At 39.1% G+C, this 24,713-nt stretch overlaps 1 protein-coding gene across 3 annotated transcripts in view; it reads left to right on the plus strand.

Annotated features, from left to right (window-relative positions):
- Positions 1-24,713, plus strand: part of LOC121370006 (inositol-trisphosphate 3-kinase B-like) — a 133,994-nt gene that overhangs the window by 13,400 nt on the left and 95,881 nt on the right. Inside the window, exon 1 of one of the 3 annotated variants that reach the window (XM_041495095.1) lies at positions 18,934-20,402. The exons of the other annotated variants lie outside the window; for them this stretch is intronic. Coding sequence (XP_041351029.1) covers positions 19,935-20,402 — 468 coding nt within the window. The 5' untranslated portion in view covers positions 18,934-19,934. Of the gene's footprint in view, positions 1-18,933; positions 20,403-24,713 lie in introns of those variants that run through there. 3 annotated transcript variants of the gene reach the window in all.

Consider the following 24,713-nt stretch of genomic DNA (forward strand, 5'->3'; position numbering starts at 1 on the left):
CATGGACAGCCAGGTATCGAAAATGTCCAGTACCAAAAGCCACCCAGAGTTCTGAGATATTGAACAGTTGCTATGATGCCAAGACGCCAGTGTGTTCTTCACTGACAGCATCAGCTACATGAAGCAATATTCGTGTGTCTGCCTCCTCTTGGGTATATCGGGCTATACTGGCGACATCTCTTGGCTGTTTGCATAGGACATTTTGAAGATATGTTCCAGGGCTAGAGCTGGGTGTGCAGGACGTTTCACCAAATTATGTATAAAACTTCAAACATAGTAGAAACTGAGATATTTTAAAAAATAATATCAATTATGACATAAGAATAATTTCGCCATATTAAAATAAAATTGGCCATGTCCAAATGACCTGACACTCTGTTTCACACGGAACTGATTTCTTGGTAAGGTAGGAAAACAGTTTAGTCTTAGTAATCCATGCCAAGTTCCAGAAATTTTACTCAATGGCTCCATGTGCCTTTTCCTCTCATGTTTCAAGTGCTTGAATTCAGACTAGTTAGGTTGTAAACATCCTAGATGACATCATTCCTTATAGACTATTGTAATTGTAATACCAGATATGTGAGGAAGATCTGACCTGCATATTCATGGAAATTCCTGGTATTTACAGCTTCACCATCAAGGATGCCTACCTCAACAGAAGGTTTGTTAATATTGCAATCTGATGTAATAAGCTCCTCTAGGCAGTACACAAGGGGTCAGACTGTTTCCCTATATGTGGCAGTGATGATGGCCAGGCCTGATTCTCATGCTAAAACAACTCATCGAAGTTGCCAACCTTTACCTGACCAGCAACGTCAAGTCTGGGAAACTGAGCAGACATTTGCTGTTGTACTTTGGATTTATTTCGAACTGGAGGATGTTTGAAGAGCGGCAGAAATTCTCGATTGGTTCTTGGATAGATTTTGTCTCTAAAACATGCTCTTCTTTCACAAATATTCCATACTGATCCTGTCCTAACGTCTCATATCTGTGCATGGTATAAACAATAGCATGGTCTGCAATGTATCGACCGTCTAGTTTCTGTAGATTATCACTACTTTCACAAAATGGATCCCTTCTATGGTATTTGTCAGTGACTTGACATCTCAAAGAAATGATTTCTGTGTTTGTTTGGTCTGTTCATGATGTACCGAATTTGCTGCCTTCTTCTGACTCATCTCCATGGATGATTCAACTATTAGTCGAGTTATCTCTGGTCCACATACCATCCAGCACCTAAGAACTGTCGGATTCTCTGTTAGGCTTATAGCTCCACCATCACCTTTCACAGCAGCGTTATGTTGGGTCTAATCAATGGTAATAGCAGGGACAAGTCTTCTTGACCATCAACCTGCTTTCTAACATTCGGAATATAAAAGAAGATGACATTCTTTAAGTGTTACCAAATCTCTCAAATGGACTGGAATCCATCTGGCATAATGTGTGTGATGTAAGGCAAAGAAGAATGGGACAATATTGGTCAATGTATCAATGTACAAAAGAAACTTTGTCATCTGGATTGCAGGAACAAAGATCAAGACTTTCACTTCCAGCTGAGAACCATGAACCAAAACTAAAACTGGGGACTTGCTTTAGCTCTGATACTTCACCGCTCTGACTGACATCAGATGCTTGTCTTCTACAAGTCTGTGGCTGCACCATGTAGGAGTATGTGCAGGCTACAAGCTGTAACTTGATGAGCTTTATGAGTGTGTGTTACATTTGTAGCTTTTAAGAAAGAATCTGCTATAACTGCAGAGGCAACTCCAGCCTGTACAAGGGCATCTGTCCAACCACTGCCATCAAATAGATCCCTTACCACCTTAAGGGCTGTCGTATCAATATGAAGAGCACCAAAGAACACAATAAAATTGTCTTCATCGCAAGTTGCTGGCCGGGACCACGAATTTGTTTATTAGTGGCATACAAAGGTTGATCCACGGTAATTATTGCCACCTAATCAGGATTTAAGATGTATGCATGGAAAAATTGTAAGAAAAGTTAGTTTTTTTGCTTAACGACACCACTAGAGGGCATTGATAGGCTATTGGATGTAGAATATTTAGTAATTCTGTTAAATAGTCATTGATAGGACACCTGTTACATTTTTCAGTTAGTAGCAAATGATCTTTTTAATATACAAGTCGTGGTGCACTGGCTGGAATGAGAAATAGACCAATGGACTCACCGACAGGTATTCATTCGGAAACATTGTAAGAAGGTGCAAAATTACGACTCAGTTATGACTCTTTTTTATTAGTACTGTACGTCCTGTACTACTTATAAAACAACAAATCATATATATTGTGAATGAAAGCAATTAAAAAATAATAATTTGTTCTTTATTTGAGTTCGGTGATACTATAAATTCATAATTAAAATTCAGAAATAATTAATTAAGGAACAAATAATATAGTAAATGGGGAGAAACGCTACCCTTTCCCATAGACAATTCTCTCTCATTCAGGATATGCTCTGGGATGTTTAATAAACTACACCTCTATATGTGGAATGGACATACCTATAAAACAGTTTAATATGAACCTTGTAAATACTTGCACTATAATTATATAAGCTATTTATTGGCAAAGAACATATAGACACCATAGTTTCTTAATTATTATAATTCCGTTTGGCTCATACTCTAGATTTGTCCTTGGAATCAGCACCCCTACATGATGTTAAAAGGCATATCTATAAATCAATGTAATTAATTGTGTAAAGAACAAAAAGTAAGCTAAATTCAAACCCCTGCATCAAGTTGTGTTGTGACCATGGTGGCCATTTTGAAAAATGGCCGCCATGGCAACTACAGGAAAAATCTGCAATGTCCCTATATCTAGAAATAACTATTTTGGTATGTTCTTACTTCATGCCAAGTTTCATGCTTTTATCATCAAAGGCACAATTTTTCTATAATGTTCACCAATCTGCTGCACTATTATACATGTTGATATTAAGCAATAATGTGCATTATATATCGTTGAATATGCATACCAGGCCAAATGCCTTAATTGTCCTCTCCTTTAATATTTAATAATGGTCTGTGATCCATTCTCATCGTCGGGCCCATTGGGCTATTTCTCATTCCAGCCAGTGCACCACGACTGGTATATTAAATGATGTGGTATGTGTTATCCTGTCTGTGGGATTTCAATACTATTAACACCCAATACCTATAGCTGATGATTAAAAAATCAATGTGCTCTAGTGGTGTAATTAAATAAAACAGGGGCGAAGTGTAGCCCAGTGGTACAGCGCTCGCTTGATGCGCGGTCGGTTTGTGATCAATCCCCGTTGGTGGACCCATTGCGCTATTTCAGTACACCACGACTGGTACATCAAAGGCCGTGATATGTGCTATCCTGTCTTGTGGGATGGTGCATATAAAAGATCCCTTGCTGCTATTCAAAGAGAGTAGCCCATGAACTGGCGACAGTGGGTTTCCTCTCTCAATATCTGTGTAGTCCTTAATCATATGTCTGATGCCATATAACTGTAAATAAAATGTGTTGAGTGCATTGTTAAATAAAACATTTAAAAAAAAAAAAAAAAAAGATTTATAAGGCGATTTCGATATAACGACAATTTCGATATAACGACAAAGTGACCCAGGGACGAATGTGGTCATTGTAACGAGGTCTGACTGTATTTATACAACACTTATGTGGTGGCAGTAGGTTTCTTATCCCTCTTGATAAAAAAGTTTTAAGTTTGTTGTGTTTGACATCCAATAGCCAGTGATTAAAGGGACATTTCTGAGTTTGCTACAAGTTTTAAGATGTTATCGACTAACAGAGATGTTTTAACGATTGTAACTACATATTATATATATTTTTCTGCATAAAATATTAGCGGCTGTATATTAAACGTGTTTCTAATTGTTCTGATATTTGTACTAGGTTAAATTTCATTTTATTTCCTAAAATATATATTTTTCGTACATACGAAATTATTGAAGACAATATCCAGTTTTGGCTTCTTATAAATATTAAGATGACCAGAAACACATTGAATATACAGACACTGTTATTCTAAGCCAGAAAATATATTTAATATGTACGTTTAATTGTAGAAATATTTTATTAGATGGAAACATCTTACAAATGCAGCAAACTCAGGAATAATGTCCCTTTATTTAATCAATGTGCTCTAGTTGTGTCATTAAACACAACAAACTTTAATTGTAGTTTTAAGTGCACATTCTAAAATGTCATTGAAAAAGCATTCCTTTCCTTTATATAAGAATTTTACATATAATTGAAATAAAAATAGAATGAACTACTAACTATTGACACAATTGTATTCAGTCTATTATTAATCCTACTATTGAAAATGTTCAACACAGAAAATCATTTCATACAAACCTATGTCAACTAATGTCCACACGTGCTTACAGCAAGATTTTAATTAAAATGTTTTGGTAGTATGCTGGATAAGAATGAATATGGTATTAGTGAGTAACAATACCATGCTCGCCATGACAGAGATTTTAAATTAAAAGTTCAAGAAAGGTACATATACCACAATACTATATGTATGCTATTCTCATGTTATTCAGAACTAAGAAATGAATAGATATTGATTGGTAAAGAATTGGTGTATTATTAGCAATAAAGTGATAATATATAGTGGAGAATGTACAAGAAAAAATGGAAAGAAGGAAGGAAATGTTTTATTTAATGACGCACTCAACACATTTTATTTACGGTTATATGGCGTCGGACATATGGTTAAGGACCACACAAATATTGAGAGAGAAAACCTGCTGTCACCACTTCATGGGCTACTCATTTTCGATTAGCAGCAAGGGATCTTTTATATGCACCATCCCACAGACAGGATAACACATACCACGGCCTTTGATATACCAGTCGTGGTGCACTGGCTGGAGCGAGGAATAGCCTAATTGGTTCACTGACGGGAATCGATCCCAGACTGACTGCGGATCAAGGAATGCTTTACCAGTGGGCTACGTCCCGCCCAAAAAGAAAAAATGGATGCATGAAAAACAAATATCAAAGGCCATGGTATGTGTTGTCCTGTTTATGGGAAAATGCATAAACAAATATGTAATGGTTTGTCTGAAGACTGTCACAACTATACAAGTTTTGACATCCAATGTTGTAGCCAATTATTATTTAATAAAATTTCTCTAGTGGTGTCATTTTAAAACAAAACAAACTTTGTTAAGACATCTTGTTAAAGTACATGTAATCGGGTCACGGGAATCCCAGATGTATTTATTGATATAGAGTGAAACCTGTCTAAACCAGATCACCTCTGGGGACCAGATATTTATCCGATTTAGAGGGGATCCAATGTTTGGAAGGTCGTGATTTAGAATTTAGAAAATTTGGGGCCATAAAACTTGTCTGGTTTTGGCAGGATTCCATTTGTTTAGTGTCCGGTTAGACAGGTTTCACTCCACATATATGTATATTTGCTTTATACTTTTAACTTTTTATGTTTTATTACCCATATGTAATACTAGTAAGTTTGATTAATCCACTATCTATTCTAATAGCTATACAATCTCAAAAATGGACATTTAATGTCAGATTTAATTGTCAAATTTCTTTGTCAAGTGATCGTACTGAAGCATGTCCATATAGAACTAAAGGTCAGATTTTGAATTTAGTTGAATGCTTCCATCATTAAACTATTTAATATTTATTAATTTGATCTTGGTGCTTATGTACTTTTAATTCTGAAAGCCAGCATTGTTTTGCTAAAACTAAAAAAATACAAGCACTGTATTCCATACTATGAAGCATATACAGACCTTTTTATGTTGGAATATCTGTTAATAACATCTCAACATATGACTGTTTGGTGTCTGTTATTCTTGCATGGTTATTTTGACACTTTTGAGAGAGACAGAGAGAGACAGAGAGAGAGACAGAGAGAGAGACAGACAGAGAGGGAGAGGGAGAGACAGAGAGGGGGAGAGAGAGAGATGGAGATATATAGACAAAGAGATGGAGAGACAGACACAATTGTTTTTCCCATAAGCATATCATGTCCCTTGACATATCTGTTGTGGGACAAGGAAAACCTAAGCCCATCTTCAGGTGAGCATTTTACAGTTGAGTTACATAGCTATTACACCTTTTTTAAGACTTGGAGATGTATCTATTGGAGCGGTAGTACTTGGCTATACATATATTGGGGTGGGATGCACACTAGCTATATAAAGTGATGATACATATTAACCACACACACACACACACACACACACCCACACACACACACACGCACACACATGCACACACATGCACATGCACACACATGCACACACATGCACAGGCACAGGCACATGCACACACAAACACACGTAAACATATGTATATATATATATATATATATACATATGCATATATATAACTACTTGAACCTGGGTCATCTGTAATGAGCTTACATAGTATGTAGCTGTTGCAAATATACTATTGTTATTATTACTGACTTAGCCATATGTTTACTACAGCCTTGAAAAATATTGATAATATTGTTTGGATTCAGCTGGTGCTGTTGGTTTACCTTAGTACTCCAGATATGTAGAACGTATATATGAGCTCTCAGAATTCACACACACACACACACACATGTCCACTGTAGGTTCTAATAGACCAAATCAATTCCTATTGCCGATAATGTTAACATTCACTAATAAAACTGATATAAGCAGCGTATCAACATATCCAGGAAGTACAGCAATAAACGTGTGGCACCTCACATCTAATCTACCTGCAAGAAAATGGGGGGTCATTTATCATTTAAGAGATTTAATTAATGTTTTTAATAGCAACCGTCATTTTTGCTGAAAATTGCAGTTCCATTTTTGGGGGTACCCCACATTAGTTTCAACTTCTGGTATATACTGTATAACAACTGTATAAAAGTTTATTTATTTGTTATCAATGGATAATAGTATTTACACAAATAATCAATGTAACATATTACTACCAATCACACCCACAGCTGCTTTTACTCCATAAATATTTAACGGTGCACCTCGAACTTTGACATGGAACTCTCTTCTTTGGTACTATGCAACCTGTAGTAGCAGTCATCAGTTTAATCATGTAGATTACAGTTAAATTAGGTATTGTTTGGCATACCATGATGCTAATGTGGTTTGTTATGAACTTTTAATGCACTTTCATTTATTATAATCCATACTGTAGGCCAGTGCTGGTGCTTATAAATCTTTTTGGACCAAATTTATGAAACCTGTTTTTATAGTAAATGTATGTAGTTACAGTGTAAATCTAAAACAGACTTTGTAAATTTGATCCTTAGAGTATAGATGCAAGACTCTAATAGAGTCTGAAACGTGAATGTCATGACAACGCCATACAAACTGTATGTGGGTGACGTCATTAGAGTTTGAGTATGAACTCTAAAATGTTTTATATGCATGGGCCCTGGTCCAATCAGTTTCTTCTCCATCCTTCTGCCTGTCTTTTTGTCTGTCTGTCCCACATCTGTCTCACATGTTATTTTCCAGACATATTTATGACAATGCCTCAAAATATTGAGCTGATCTTTTGTGTATGGCCTAAAAAGTATCATGTACTGTTACAGATCATTAACTTAACTTCTTTTCGTGCTTATATCCAATTAAGGTTCAAGCATGCTGTCCTAGGAACACACCTCAGCTATCTGTCCAGGACAGTGGGTTAGTTGTTAATGAGAGAGAAGAGGGAGTAATGATCTTACACCTACCCATTGAGTCGTTAAAACTCCCTCTGGGTGGGATCTGGTACATGGGCTGCGAACCGTGTACCTACCAGCATTATGTCCAATGGCTTAACCATGACACCACCGAGGCTGGTGTTACAGATCAAGTTTGACCTTTATTTTTCATAGAGTTATGGCCCTTGTACTTGGGAGATGTATACAAAAACGTGTTGGGCCTGGTCGGGACATGTATTGCTTTAGCCGTACTCTCAGAATGCTTGTTACATATTTTTGTGCTTATTTCCAATTAAGTATATTTTGCTTATACTGAAAACAACACCTGTCAATATTTGGTTAGCTGTGATGTCATTAAGTTTGAGTTAAGTCAATGGATATAATACGTAATGGACAGTCACATTACAAGACTAAATATTTATATTGAATTAAGAATGAATGTTTTCTGTTTGCATGCACGTACACGTCCATGTACATATAGGTGCATGCATGATTAAGCCAACAAGTTCAATGTTTATGTTGTATATACAGTGAAACCCTACTAAATTGGACACCCACAGGACCATGTAAAAAGTCTTAATTATAAGAGATATCCAGTTTAGAAAGTTTTTTTTTTTTACTGATATTTAAAATGGATCATGAAAATGATCTCGTTTTAAGGGAATTCCTGTTTACTGAAGGTCTGGTTTTGAGGAGTTTTACTGTATACCGTATTGTTCCTATTTGTAGCGCCCCCTCTAATATAAGCGCCCCCTATGAGCACGAGAAATGTATCATGAAACAGTACCCATAAAATAGTAAAACTGGCTTACCTGACTGCCGACTTGCAATGATTATAATCGGTAAACAAATAAAATCCAAACAGGTGAAGCACTACGACACTAGTATGGGCTAACAGTATGTCACACATGTTGTTTATCAAATGTATGTCGCTGTTATCTCCACGCAGAATGAACGCAAGACACTCCGTTAACGCTGTTCAAAACCAGAAGTACAAACATACCGGTAGGTATTTACACCGACACCGTAACACCGTTTAAAAAACGGGTAAATGATAACTTTAACTAAACTGCAAACTGCAAACTGGAGTCAAATGTCAACAATTTAACTTTAACTAAACTTAAAACTGGAGTCAAATGACAATAAGTTGTGTACACAATGACAATCAAATACACTCCGCAGGCCCTATATGCCTACGTGCACAGTACCATGTATTTCGATAAATCAGCTGACGATGTACGGTATGCTACGTCATTTCAACAAGAAAACGTCACTGGTGGAGTGACTCAGCGGCAAAGCTTTTGATGTCTCAGTGAGCCAGACGCATTGACAGTTTGATACGAGGATTTTTCACACGTATTACGAAACATGTTCTAGTACTCTAATTAGCGCGCCCCCTTTGTGTTGTGCATTGCGCCCGGGCGCTACAAATAGGAACAATACGGTATATAAAACCCTCTAAACCAGACCTTCAGTAAAACAGAATTCCCTCATAACTAGACATAAATTGGATACCCACAGGATCATGTAAAAAGTCCAATTATAAGAGATATCCAGTTCAGAGAAGTTTTGTTCTGTACTGATATTAAAAATGGATTATGAAAATTATCTCATTTTAAGGGAATTCCAGTTTGCTGAGGGTCTGGTTTTGTGGGGTTGTACTGTACCTGTACAATGAAACATGATCTCTAAGCCAGATCCTCAGCAAAATGGAATTTCCTCATGACTAGACCTTTTTTCACAATCCATTTTTAAATATCAGTACAGAACAGAACCAACCTCTCTAAAGCGGATACCCCTTAAAACCAGACTTTTTACTTTATCCCATGGTTGTCTGGTTCAGAAGGGTCTCACTGTATATACTTACACCACTTTCTGTGGAAGCATTTATAAGAGCTGGTGAGAGATCTAGGGCAGTGTATTGATATTGAGCATCCAGTCCTTTATATTAACTTTTCTGTCTAGGAGTCAGATGGTGACTACCTGTACTTGTATTTTTTATATATAGATAGTATAAAATGTTCACCAAATTAAAAAAAAAAATGTGGAGGGCTGTTCATGTTAATCTGTATAGTATTAGGACAGTCCTATTATTGTATGTACCAAAAGAAAAAAAAGAAGAAAGAAATGTTTTATTTAACGATGCACTCAACACATTTTATTTATGGTTATATGGCGTCAGACATATGGTTAAGGACCACACAGATTTTGAGAGGAAACCCGCTGTCGCCACTTCATGGGCTACTCTTTCTGATTAGCTGCAAGGGATCTTTCATTTGTGTTTCCCACAGACAGGTTAGCACAAACCATGGCCTTTGTTGAACCAGTTATGGATCATTGGTCAGTGCAAGTGGTTTACACCTATCCATTGAGCTTGCAGAGCACTCACTCAGGGTTTGGAGTCGGTATCTGGATTAAAAATCCCATGTCTCAACTGGGATCTGAACCCAGTATCTACCAGCCTGTTGACCGATGGCCTATATAACCACGACGCCACCGAGGCCGGTCCAAAAGAAAAAGAGCAAAGAAAGGGGAGGTAAACATATGGTATGCAGTAATGTATTGGTGGTGTGGGGAACATGCAAATAAACAGTTAAAATGGATACCTGATAGCCTGACTGAAATGATTTTTAGATAATGGTCATTTAATACAGGCACTTTTTATACGTATTTGTAGTTTTCCTTTGCCAAAAAACTTAGATCTGTTGATTTCCAGATATACAGTGATCAGTATTTGTGTTTTATCTTCAATTTAACTGCTGAAGTGAAAATCCATGTATACAAGCCACAGACATTCACATGAAACAGTCATTTAAAAATACTGAGTGACCATACAATTAATTAACAGTACCTTGTTAATTAAGATATCCAAATGTCAAAAATTCGAATCATTCATTCATTCATTCATTCATTCATTGTTGTTCTATCATTCATTCACCCATCCATCCATCCATCTATGCATTTATTATTTTTTGTTCATTCATTCATTCATTCTGTCATTTATCCATTCATTCATTCATTCAATTATTTGTTCATCCATCCATCTATGAATTTATTATTTTTTGTTCATTCATTCATTCTGTCATTCATTTATTCATTCATCATACATTTATTCATTCAATCAATCAATCATTCATTCATTCATTCATTGTCATTCTATCATTCATTCACCCATCCATCCATCTATGCATTTATTATCTTTTGTTCATTCATTCATTCATTCATTCATTCTGTCATTCATTCATTCTGTCATCCATTAATTAATTCACTCATTCATGCATTGTCACTCTATCATTCATTCACCCATCCATCCATCCATCCATCCATCCATCCATCTATGCATTTATTATCTTTTGTTCATTCATTTATTCATCCATTCATCCATTCATTCATTCATTCATTCATTCATATATTATCTTTTATTCAGTCAGTCATTTCTTCATTTAATCATCATCATAATTCATTTAGCATTCCTTGCTTTTTTCCCCCAAACATTATTAGGAGTTCCATGCACACCTACTGGTAATTTGCTTCCCCTGATTGCTATCATTAACTATAATTAACAAACCACTCAAGCGTGTTGAAACATGCATGTTGTGCGTAAGGGCATGGCATATATGTACTTGTACATGTTCTTAGACTACTAACGTCTGTTCTGTATAGTACAAAAGCTGTATGTTCATGAAAGGCCAGTAATTGCATTGTGTCGTGTTTGCATAGAGTTATCTTAAATCAACCACTTGACAACATTGTTGTTTTCACTTCATACAGAGTTCATAAGCTCCTGAGCCAACAGGATTTAATATTGTCTTCATACATGTACTAGTAGGAATAGGATTTATCTCAGTCAGTTGAGTCCCTCCTGCTTCGGAGTTGGTCACTGGCGAAGTCAGAGGCTAAATCCGAAGTGGGCGTGCCTGAACCCTTGTGGATAGGGGCACGTTAATAGAGTTTCCCGTTTCCCGTCAGTTGAGTGCTAGCCTGAGGTGCTTGCATCACATCTTGGTACATCTATTCACCAGACTGGTTTTTCTCTCATTCCAACCAGTACACCACGACTAGTCAAATGTCGTGGTATGTGCTATCCTATCTGCCAGGTTGTGCATATACAAGTTCTCTAATGGAAAAATGTAGCACGTTATCTCTGGTCATAATTACCAAATGTTTGACATCCAATAGCCGATGATTAATTAATCAGTGTGCTCTATAGTGATGTCATTGAAGAAAACAAACTTTTAACTTCTTTTTTTTTAATATACAGATATTGATATTTGAAGCAAGAAAATTTGTTAATAATTAAAGAAAGGCTATATTGGATGAATACATTTTATAATTAATGGCTAAAAAATTTATTAGGGTATTGTCTCTTTAAAACGTTTTTGAGACATTACTTTCCTTTACCTGGGAGAAGTTGTAAACACATGTTAAGCTTAAGACAAATATACAATTATGACCTACATGTCACCAGTATATACACCACAACAATGCACCAGTAAATATCAAAAACAGAGGTCAACAAAGTTTTTGTCACCTATACACCCACCACTAGCTAGCGGAACCTGTCTGTGGGAAGATCCTTTGCTACTAATGAAAAAACCAAGAAGACTATATCAAATTACGAAATGTTTGACATCCAATAGCCGATGATTAATAAATCAATGTGTTCTAACAAAACAAACTTTAACTTTTCATATACTAGTAATATGTAGTGGATGATGTAAGAGGAAGTGTGGATTTAAGAAACAACAACGTTAGTCCCGTATTGGCGAGTTATATATATGTAATTATTTTTCATGAATCCAACGTAGTGCATTATTCAATTTTTTAGGTTAATATGACTACCAAATTAACTACTATTTCATATTTTTAATGAAAAAAAAATAGGTTAGAATGGCAAGGAATATAAATTACAAAACTAATAACACAAAATGATAGGATATCTTTTCAGATCTAACCAGAATGATTTGGCTAGTAAATACTTGGCAGTGATTTAGTATTAAACAATTTTCAATGTATATTCCATCTGAATACATTACTATATCACAAGTATTGGATTTATAAGGCTTAATTTTCATTCACTGCATGATGCAGATGTGTAGGCTCTAAAGCAATGTACTTTGTTTACAAAGTAGAAGATATATCCGTAGTATAGGTTCAAATCTTTGACCTGAATGTTAACACAAAAGTGCAAATTGTAAATCAGGGCTCGAAACTTTCCCAAAAATATGGTGGCCCCCAAAAATAATGGATGTTGGCAAATTATGGTAAGCGAATCACAAACCACGAGCAAGATTTTAATGTGGAATAAATAGATGCAATACAAATATTACTAGTGGCTCATTATGTTATAGATCTAAAGTAGATCGCTCAAATAATATTATTATTTGGGCGACTAATGCCATTATTTTTTAATATTCAAGTCGTCCAAACAGGACATTGGTCGCATTTGGCAACCTGGCCACAAGCCGTTTCGAGCCCTGTAAATGACCTTGAAAAATAATCAGTTGTGTGACTCACACATATGGATTAAGTTTGCACTGCTTAAGTTAGACTGGAAACATTATTAGCAGCTTATCAAATTTTATAAGAAAAGCTGTTAACAAATTCAAATTTTGTGAGTCGATCAAACAAATTACATGTGTATCGAGATTTCCAAATTAGCTTTTTGATGATTTTTTTAATGCGTGTATTTGCAACTTAATTTGCATTTGGTCAACTGGGAAATAACAGCTTATATACTCTTCAAAAGAAGAAACGCAAAACCACATTGTCGTAACATTTGGAGAATTGATTTAATTATTGAATGGTGAGTCCGATAATTACCAAATGTTGCAGGATTGTTCACAATTCACTCTAGTCCATTGTGAGTAAGTGATAGGACACACCACCAAGGTCAAGGTCATCTGGAGTCAATACCGGGTGTGGCCTCCGCGTGTGTTGACAACTGCCTGGCACCGCCTGCCCATTGAAGCAACCAGAGTACGGATGACATCCCGGGGGATGGTGGCCCACTCGGCCTGCAAGGCTGCTGCCAGCTCGGGCAGGGTCTGGGGCTGTGGTTGTCGCTGTCGGAGGCATCGGTCCAACTCGTCCCATAGATGCTCAATTGGGTTCAAATCCGGTGATATCGATGGCCAAGGAAGGACATTAATGTTGTTGTTCTGTAGGAAAGCCGTTGTGAGACGTGCTGTGTGAGGCCTGGCGTTGTCATGTTGGAACACTGCGTTGGCGTTGGCCATAACTGGAATGATGTGTGGCCGGAGGATCTGGTCAATGTAGCCCTGTGCATTCAGGTTGCCCTGCACGTGGACCAGGTCAGTTCTGCCAGTGTGTGAGATGGCTGCCCACACCATGACACTACCCCCGCCGAATCTGTCCACTTCCTGCACGCAGTTTGCCGCATAACGTTCACCACGACGCCTATACACGCGACATCTTCCATCATGACGTCGGAGCAGAAATCGGGACTTGTCACTGAACCACACCTGTCTCCATCGCAGTTGAGGCCATTGTCGATGAATCTGGCACCACTGCAGTCGGAGTCGACGGTGTTGTGGTGTTAAGATGACACCTCGAACTGGACATCTGGCACGAATTCCTACCTCACGTAGGCGGTTCCGTACGGTCTGGTCGGATATCCTGCGCAAACCTGGTATTGCTGCGGCTGTGGAGGTGGCAGTAGTCAATCGTTCCCGAAGGTGGCGTACCCGGATGTAGCGGTCCTGCCCGGGGGTAGTGACCCGTGGTCGACCAGATCTAGGGAGGTCACGTGTTGATCCATGTTGCTGGTAACGGTCCCACAGTCTGGAGATGGTGCTTGGGGACACATGGAATGCCCTGGCAACGGCCGTTCTGGATTCGCCTGCGTCTAGTCGGCCGATGGCATTGTTTCTCTGCGGTTCACTGAGACGTGGCATGTCCTGGATTGTCAACTGTCGGCCAGATACAGAGGCCAGGCAAGCGAACACCTTGCACTTTTATACTGTCGGTGTTCATGTTGCACGTGCAGACAACGCACGTGCAGTGGTGACATGGTTTGCACGTGGCTGCGTTTTTGCGAATATTCACATTTTGGAACTTTATTGTACAATAGCTGCGTTTTATCGAATGTAACCGTGGGAATGTGTTTGGGACATGCAATGACCTTATATTCACAAAGCATGAACCGGTAGGAAACATAAAATCGGAGTTATAACCCATTTGTACCCTTTTGCGTTTCTTTTTTTGAAGAGTATATATATACTTTATATATTCATGTTGCTTATTATCACACTTTTTTTTTTTACACAGTTGCTAAATTAATTGAATTAGAGGTTAAAAATAAGCTGGCAACTGGTGAATTGCATATAGACTAATTGTAGTAGTGTTAATAATGGCTGATAAATACATGTGTATAGAGAAATGCATTTCAAGTTATTTTAATCAAATTATAGCTTTACATTCCATTGATTTTGAGGCGAAATATTTTGAAATTAGCATATTTGTTCTTAATTTTAGCTTGCTTGCTTATTTTGTACACATTTTTTATATAGCCTCAGCTTTGATGCAATCTAAACTCAAGGGCCCCGTTCCATGAAGCGATCTTAGCGCTAAGATCATCTTACGAGCATTAGGTAGTTATGCACATACAGTGATCTTAGGGCTAAGATCATCTTACGAGCATTAGGTAGTTATGCATATGCAGCGATCTTTGCGCTAAGATCATCTTACGGGCATTAGGTAGTTACGCACATGCAGCGATCTTAGCGCTAAGATCATCTTACGGGCATTAGGTAGTTACGCACATGCAGCGATCTTAGCGCTAAGATCATCTTACGGGCATTAGGTAGTTACGCACATGCAGCGATCTTAGCGCTAAGATCATCTTACGGGCATAGCGCTAAGATCATCTTACGGGCATTAGGTAGTTACGCACATGCAGCGATCTTAGCGCTAAGATCATCTTACGAGCATTAGGTAGTTATGCACATACAGTGATCTTAGGGCTAAGATCATCTTACGAGCATTAGGTAGTTATGCATATGCAGCGATCTTTGCGCTAAGATCATCTTACGGGCATTAGGTAGTTACGCACATGCAGCGATCTTAGCGCTAAGATCATCTTACGGGCATTAGGTAGTTACGCACATGCAGCGATCTTAGCGCTAAGATCATCTTACGGGCATTAGGTAGTTACGCACATGCAGCGATCTTAGCGCTAAGATCATCTTACGGGCATAGCGCTAAGATCATCTTACGGGCATTAGGTAGTTACGCACATGCAGCGATCTTAGCGCTAAGATCATCTTACGGGCATTAGGTAGTTACGCACATACAGGGATCTTAGGGCTAAGATCGTTTCGTGGAACGGGGCCCTGGTCTGTGTATATAAGTACATGTACTTTGAAAGTAGCCTCCTTTCTAATAACAAAAACCGGCCTCGGTGGTGTTGTGGCAGGCCATCGGTCTACAGGCTGGTAGGTACTGGGTTCGGATCCCAGTCGAGGCATGGAATTTTTAATCCAGATACCGACTCCAAACCCTGAGTGAGTTCCCCGCAAGGCTCATTGGGTAGGTGTAAACCACTTGCACCAACCAGTGATCCATAACTGGTTCAACAAAGGCCATGGTTTGTGCTATCCTGCCTGTGGGAAGTGCAAATAAAAGATCCCTTGCTGCCTGTCGTAAAAGAGTAGTCTATGTGGCAACAGCGGGTTTCGATCCTGTGTGATCTGTCTGACGCCATATAACTGTAAATAAAATGTGTTGAGTGCGTCGTTAAATAAAACACTTCTTTCTAATAACAAAAATAACACACTGATTAACGGTATATATCAATGCATGATGTTGGTCTTGACAGCGGTGCAGAAAGTACTCGCCCGCTCACCAAATGCGAGTAAAAATTCTCACAGATGAGTTGAAAAATGCAACTACCAGTCTGAAGGGCGATCTGTTTTTTCTGACTGACAGTATTTTGTTTTTATTTTATAAATTTAAAATGTTGTAAATCTATATGAAAGAAAAACTGTCTTTATCAAAATATTAAAAAATATATATATACTGAACCGCAAAAGAAACGCGACACATGTGTGGCTGAGAAAATATGTTTCAATTTATTAATATCAAAGATAAATTTTGAAAAATCTGATAAAGTCAATTTATTGGATGCACTTTGACCACAGTCTCTGGGTCGTTTGCCTGTGTTCAGGTAGTGGGGGGATCCAGCACATCGAGATTGTAGGGCGTGACATGTTCAATACCGTGTATGTCCTCCCTGGGTGTTCAAAACGGCCATACACCGTCGGTACATAGAGTGCACGAGGCGGTTCACAAAAGCCATTGGCACCTGTGCCCACACCCTCAGGAAAGCTGCCTCCAGTTGCACACGAGTTGTCGGCCGTGGGACCACCTGGTTAAGCCGTCTCTGGATTTCATCCCACAGGTGTTCAATCGGGTTCAAATCAGGGCTGAGAGCCGGCCACGGCATGGTTCTGATGTTGTGCTGATGCAGGAAGTCCATGGTGATCCTGGCCGTGTGGGGGCGAGCATTATCCTGCTGGAACACGTGGTTATGGTGACGCGTGAAGAAGGGCACTATGTGAGGTGTTAGAATGTGGTCAACGTAGCGCTGCGCTGTGATGCCATTCCCTCTGCCTGCACCAACATTTTGGAACAAATGGGGCCCAATTCTCTGATTCAGGCCTATAGCACCCCAAACCATGATGCTTTGGCCACCCCATGGGTCTCTCTCCAGGACACATGCGTCTCTGTAGCGTTCACCCCTCCTACGCCACACCCTCACTCTGCCATCCGAGTTGGAAACGCAGTACCGGCTCTCGTCAGAGAAGACTATCAACCTCCATTGTTGATGCCGCCAATGTTGGTGCTGTGTAGCCCACTGTAGTCGTGTCTGACGGTGGCGGGCGGTGAGGACAGGTCCTCGAGCGGGACGTCGGCAAAACAGGTTGTTGGCGGCCAGTCGACGTCGTACCGTGTCGTCACTGATGGGTCGCTGTCCAGTGCCAATGGTCGCGCGAGCTGTCATGCTGGTTCTGAAGTGATCATGGAGGTGTTGCCGGTTGATGTAGCGGTCCTGCCTGGGCGTGGTCACCCGGGGGCGCCCGCTGCGGTGACTGTCTGCAGTGCTGTTGGTGTTGATGTACCGCTGCTGTAGACGATGGATGGTGCTGACATGGACATTGTAAGCGTTAGCAACAACCAGGGCACGCTGCCCGGCTTGCAATCGGCCGATAGCTTGTTCTCTCTGCGCTGCTGACAATCGGGTCATACCTGATGCGTGCAAATTACGAATGCCAGGAACGCGGTTCAAGTTGGTTTTTATACCCATAACCTCCACGAGATGCACATGCATTTTGGTTTTCACGACAATTGTTTGCGACTGCCACCCACGGCCTTCGAGACAGGTGCGTTTTGGCGTGTCGTTTCATGGAAAGTTGAAAGGGTACCTGCAATTTGGGTCTCAGTCATAAACCAGCATGTCTTGTAATATTGACAGTTACATCTCCGAAATAAATTGTTATAATTTACCATATAGAAATGACATTTAAAAATCTCGCGTTTCTTTTGCGGTTCAGTATATATCATTTGATGTGAAGACAGTATATATTATAATATTATTAAACATTAATATATTGTTCTATAGGCTGTTGGACTAATAGAAATTCTGACAGGCTATTAAATTTTAGTTGGTTTTGGTCTGGCAGGCTAGTGAAATATTTGTCAATTTTGTACCCGTCTTAATATTGCTGGTTGTATATAACAACCATTTATACTAACCTTTATTTTCAGTATGCAGTTTTAGAGAAAGCATTTTTATCCAGAAAACTTAAATCAGTAAGTTTTTTTTCTTTTTCTTCGAAATATTAAAATTAAAATAATTTAAAAAACCCAGTTTTTAAATTAAAATATTTGTATAACTTTTTTTATTTAAAATTAACCGAAAACAGTTCTTTAGTAAGTATTTTGGTTACTTCATGTTTTTTTAATAAAGTATGCTAATAAATATTCATAAAACCTGAGGCAAATCAAAATAGAAATCAACTAAAACTTTTACGTGTAAAGCAGAGTGATTTTGATTTCTCAGACTCGACTATACAGTGAGATTTAGATTTCTCAGGCGGGACTATGCAGCCATCAATAACATTATTGTAGCTGATGACCTGACAAGTAAAAGAAGTGACATATTTTGTGAAATTGGGCCCGCATACACACTAGCTACCAGTTATAAGCTGACATTTATATCTATCTATAGTGGAGAGAAGGATGTGTGTGTGTGTGTACAGTGTTTATGATGTGTGCCTTTCAAGCTGGAAATTGATAGCAAATGGACTTGTCAGTATATATAAGTGTTGGAAACTGATGATAGCTGGTGTGGGGACAGATTAACTCTTTACCGAAAATCATTATAGTTGTACGTAGGCTAGTGCAGCATGGATGTGTGTCCTTCAAGCTGGAAATTGATGGCAAATGGACTTGTCAGTGATTGTTGGAAGCAGTTGTTGGTTGGTGTCTGGACAGATTAACTCTTTACCTAATTATTATAGTTGTATGCAGGCCAGTATAGCATGGATGTTGTTTACGCTGCTCTATAACACAAAGGAGGTGTAAGGAAAGAAGCGGTGTTTACCTCCGGCTCTGACGGTCCCAGGCAAACTTGTATGGATGACTGGATTGAAGCGTGTAATCTCTCCACTTGTACTGCATGTACAATTAAGAGCCTTTGTGGTGATTATATACATGTACAGAAGTACACAGCCGTGTCTTGACTTAAAGGTCCAGTGTAGTACTTCAGGCTGCTAAGGGCTGATGATATGGGCTGCTTGGTTTTTGGAAATTACATACACCTGTGTGTTGAGATATTTCAGAGCATTCGACCAGTTTATGTGTATGTGGTTTCTTGTGGAGAAGACAAAGTAATTGTGTGATTAATTTATAAGAAGAATGTTTTAAGTTTAACATAATTTGCATTGGATTATAAATGATACTTATTTTGATCAGAATTATCAAGAGGTTGTTGGAAGATTTGTATCAAAATGTGAATCAAAAGAACATAATTACAATGTATCTTATCAGAATTGCAAAGTGAGTATTACAGAAGTGCCAAAAATATTTTTGAAGAAAATATTACATAAGAATAAAAAAAATTGAATAACATTTTGTAAACATAACAGAATTTAAAGAGTGTTACAAAAAGCATTGGAGAAGATTTGCTTTGAAATAGCAAGAAATATACTAGCATGTCTGTGGTCAATAACAGCAATAATTTAGAAACTCCTGTGGGGAATAGGCAAACAGATTGCTGTCATAGCAACAGCAATAATTCAGAAACTCCTGTTGAGGGTAGACCCTCAGATTGCTGTCATAGCAACAGCAATAATTCAGAAACTCCTGCTGAGGGTAGACCCTCAGATTGCTGTCATAGCAACAGCAGTAATTCAGTAGCCCCTGAACAAGAGGTTGTTAAGCCCTCGAGCCCAGTGAAGAGGACGGCTAGCAGAAGTCACTCCCTTACTCATCAGGACCCTCATCTGTGTCCCATTGATGAGGACTCTATCCTCGATGGCTCCGCTGGAGTGCTAAGTGTGGAATATGACATGGATCTAAACACTGTGTGTGTGGAGCTACCGCCTTGTGACTGTGATGAATGCATGTTTCCAGAAACGGAAATCACCGAGCCACGAAAAGGAAAGAAGATCTTCAAAAGGGTAAATTGCAATTCTAGCTACTAGCTGTGAGCATTTTATTTGCAATTAAACATAAGTTAGACACAAGATAGTCATGATCTAAAATGTGTTGAGGTGACTTTAAGAAATATTTCTTTGATTTGTACATGTTTATCAGTCGTTCAATATTTTTATTGATGCCCAAACAGGATCAGTGTAAATTTATGGTCACTTGATATTTATTTTGGGGGGGGGGGGGGGGGGGGGGGGGGGCATCAAACAGACAGTATGCAACACTCGCAAAGCTAATAACATCATTAGAAAGTGGGCGGGACATAGCCCAGTGGTAAAGCATTCGCTTGATGCATGGTCAGTCTAGGATCGATCCCCAGTGATGGACCCATCAGGCTATTTCTCGTCCCAGCCAGTGCTCCACAACTGGTGTAACAAAGGCTGTGGTATGTACCATCTGTCTGTGGGATGGTGCATATAAAAGATCCCTTGCTGCTTATCGAAAAGAGTAGCCCATGAAGTGGCGACAGTGGGTTTCCTCTCTCAAGGGATCTTTTATATGCACCATCCCACAGACAGGGTAGTACATACTACGGCCTTTATTATACCAGTCATGGTTCACTGGCTGGAATGAGAAATAGCCCAATGGGCCCACCGACAGCAATCGATCCCAGACAGACCATGCATCGAGCGAGCGCTTTACCACTGGGCTGCGTCCCGCCCCTAGGTGGGTACATGAATATATCTCTTAAATATGTCTGTTATAAACAATTTGTGTATTTGATAATAAAAAAGAAAATTAATGTTAAAATTACAAAGTGTATAAACTGTTCTGCACAACTCAACATGTACATAATGCAAAAAAAACAAAAACATGGTAAATCATGTACCAAACACCGTCCTGCATGTATACACCTTACACAACACAACACTACACCCATATTATTACAAACAGATTAACATTTGTTAGTGTCTTAATGGGTTATCAGTGCTAAACTAATAAACTTCAAAATAGTTACCTTTTTAAATGGTTTCATCTCACCTTCATGATGATACTGGCCTCGGTGGCGTCGTGGTAGGCCATCGGTCTACAGGCTGGTAGGTACTGGGTTCGAATTCCAGTTAAGGCATGGGATTTTTAATCCAGATACCAACTTCATAACTGGTTCAACAAAGGCCATGGTTTGTGCTATCCTGCCTGTGGGAAGCGCAAATAAAAGATCCCTTGCTGCTAATCGGAAAGAGTAGCCCATGTAGTGGTGACAGCGGGTTTTCTCTCAAAATCTGTGTGGTCCTTAACCATATGTCTGACGCTATATAACTGTAAATAAAATATGTTGAGTGTGTTGTTAAATAAAACATTTGTCTTTTTCTCACCTTCATGGAGTTAAAAGGCAGGATATAATTATTACATCTCTGATGGCTGTGATGGGTGATGACGTCAACTTTTACATTTTCCTCTTTTGGTTTACGATAAGCTCCATTTCTCAGATACTATTAGTCCTACATCATTGAAGCTTGGTCTTTAGGGTCCGGTTTTTAGTTGTCTATGAAAGTTATTTCAATGCATGTTTTTTTTTAAAAGTAAATTCTTATAACATGCATTGAGTTGGATATCTATGGATGCATCTATCAATGACACTGAATAAGTTTATGATGGGCAAGATTTATAATTCTGTGCAATTTCTTTGGTATTTTTTATTTATTTATTTATTATATTTTTTTAAGTACTGCATCGGTGGCACATTGGGCTATTTCTCATTCCAGCCAGTACACCACAATTAGTATTTATCAAAGGCCATGGTATGTGCTATCCTGTCTGTTAGATGGTGCATATAAAAGATCCCTTGCTACTAGTACTAACAGAAAAATGTAGTGGGTTTCCATTCAAAGACTATATGTCAAAATTATAAAATGTTTACATCCAAGAGGCGATGATTTATAAATCAATACGTGCTCCTGATTTAGGACATCTTAACATGTTGGAAATAGCTGCTGCTATTTTTTATCTCAGAAAAGCAGAGTTTGGATACAAACTTGGATACATATACTTTATTACCAAGTATATGTAGAATTTACTGGATAAAACACTTAAAAATATAACTTTAAAAATATGAAACCAAGACATGAAACGGTTCATACAACTTAAACACCAAGATAATTTTATTTTAATAAACATGCCTTCCTTTTCACTTCCTACTTGGTAGGTTCATTGGGTTATTTCTCATTCAAGTCAATGCTCACAACTAGTGTAACAAAAGCCTTGGTATGTACTATCCTGTCTGTAGGATAGTGTATATAAAAATGCCTTGCTGCCTTTGGCATGACAGCATCGGATTTCCTATCTAAGTATCTGTATGGTCGTTAACATCTCTTTCTGTCTTTTGCAATTTAAGGGGTAGTTCAGTGGTGCAGTTCTCTCCTGATGTCCATTTGATCTAGGATCGATCCCTTGGACTATTTCTTGTTCCAGCCAGTGCTCCACAACTGGTGTAATGCCCAGTTCTCACTTGAACGATTTTTGTACAACTGCGGTGTGACTAAGAAATTGTACAGCTGTGCGATTCCCGTACGAATTACCTAGTTTTTTTCCTGCGCAGTTTAACTTGTGCAACTGCCGTGCGACTGCCTTTTAACTCCTGTGTGACTTTTCCTCCCAAAACATCCAACAACGGTTAAAGTTCCGTGTGACTGCAGTGCGACCTGTTTGATCCTGTGGAAGCACCATGCGAGTTTTGTTCTACTCGCATGCGACCTGTGTGCATGCGGTACAACCACCATACAAGCAATCAGAGCGTGGTGCGACTGTCATACAAGCGCCGTTCAATCCGCCATTCAATCCGCACAAATCGCATAAAACTTAGTATAACAAAGGCCGTGGTATGTACTATCCTTTCTGGGATGGTGCATATAAAAGATCCGGTTTCCTCTCTCAATATCTGTGTGGTCCTTAACCATATGTCCAATGCCATATAATCATAAATAAAATGTGTTTAGTGCATCGTTAAAACATTTCCTTTTTTTGTCAATTTACTTTGTGTTAACTAGTTCTGGGATATGATACCAATGCCGTTCACAGACATGACATCATAGTTATGTAATATCTAGTGGTAAGATTATTTTCTGTCTAGCAATTTCAATAAATGCTGACCAAGAAAGATTTTCACCACTTATGTTAATTTGTCTTTTCTTAGTTCTATAGACTTGAATATCGGTAGAATATATTACTGCACTGAATATACAAAGCTTTTTGCATAATTTGACACTTAAGTGTTTGCTGAATAGAAGTGACTTTCAAATCAAGTGATCAGTTCAACATCAAGGCTGTCAGTTGGATGATAAATGATCTACATGTACAGCTATATACGGTTATACCCTTAAGTAAGAATGTGTTCTGTGTACATTTGTAAACATGCCTTCAGTTAAATAATTAGCAGAACATTTTAATTTAGCTTACACTTACACTGTTTATTTGTAACGGTTCAGTAAGTTTAGAGACAGTTTTATTGACTAGACGCAGGCGAATCCAGAACGGCCGTTGCCAGGGCATTCCATGTGTCCCCAAGCACCATCTCCAGACTGTGGGACCATTACCAGTAACATGGATCAACACGTGACCTCCCTAGATCCGGTCGACCACGGGTCACTACCCCCGGGCAGGACCGCTACATCCGGGTACGCCACCTTCGGGAACGATTGACTACTGCCACCTCCACAGCCGCAGCAATACCAGGTTTGCGCAGGATATCCGACCAGACCGTACGGAACCGCCTACGTGAGGTAGGAATTCGTGCCAGACGTCCAGTTCGAGGGGTCATCTTAACACCACAACACCGTCGACTCCGACTGCAGTGGTGCCAGATTCATCGACAATGGCCTCAACTGCGATGGAGACAGGTGTGGTTCAGTGACGAGTCCCGATTTCTGCTCCGACGTCATGATGGAAGATGTCGCGTGTATAGGCGTCGTGGTGAACGTTATGTGGCAAACTGCGTGCAGGAAGTGGTCAGATTCGGTGGGGGTAGTGTCATGGTGTGGGCAGCCATCTCACACACTGGCAGAACTGACCTGGTCCACGTGCAGGGCAACCTGAATGCACAGGGCTACATTGACCAGATCCTCCGGCCACACATCGTTCCAGTTATGGCCAACGCCAACGCAGTGTTCCAACATGACAATGCCAGGCCTCACACAGCACGTCTCACAAAGGCTTTCCTACAGAACAACAACATTAATGTCCTTCCTTGGCCATCGATATCACCGGATTTGAACCCAATTGAGCATCTATGGGATGAGTTGGACCGACGCCTCCGACAGCGACAACCACAGCCCCAGACCCTG

This window comes from Gigantopelta aegis, chromosome 4 (genome assembly GCF_016097555.1).
Source record: "Gigantopelta aegis isolate Gae_Host chromosome 4, Gae_host_genome, whole genome shotgun sequence".
Classification (NCBI taxonomy): Eukaryota; Metazoa; Mollusca; class Gastropoda; order Neomphalida; family Peltospiridae; genus Gigantopelta; species Gigantopelta aegis.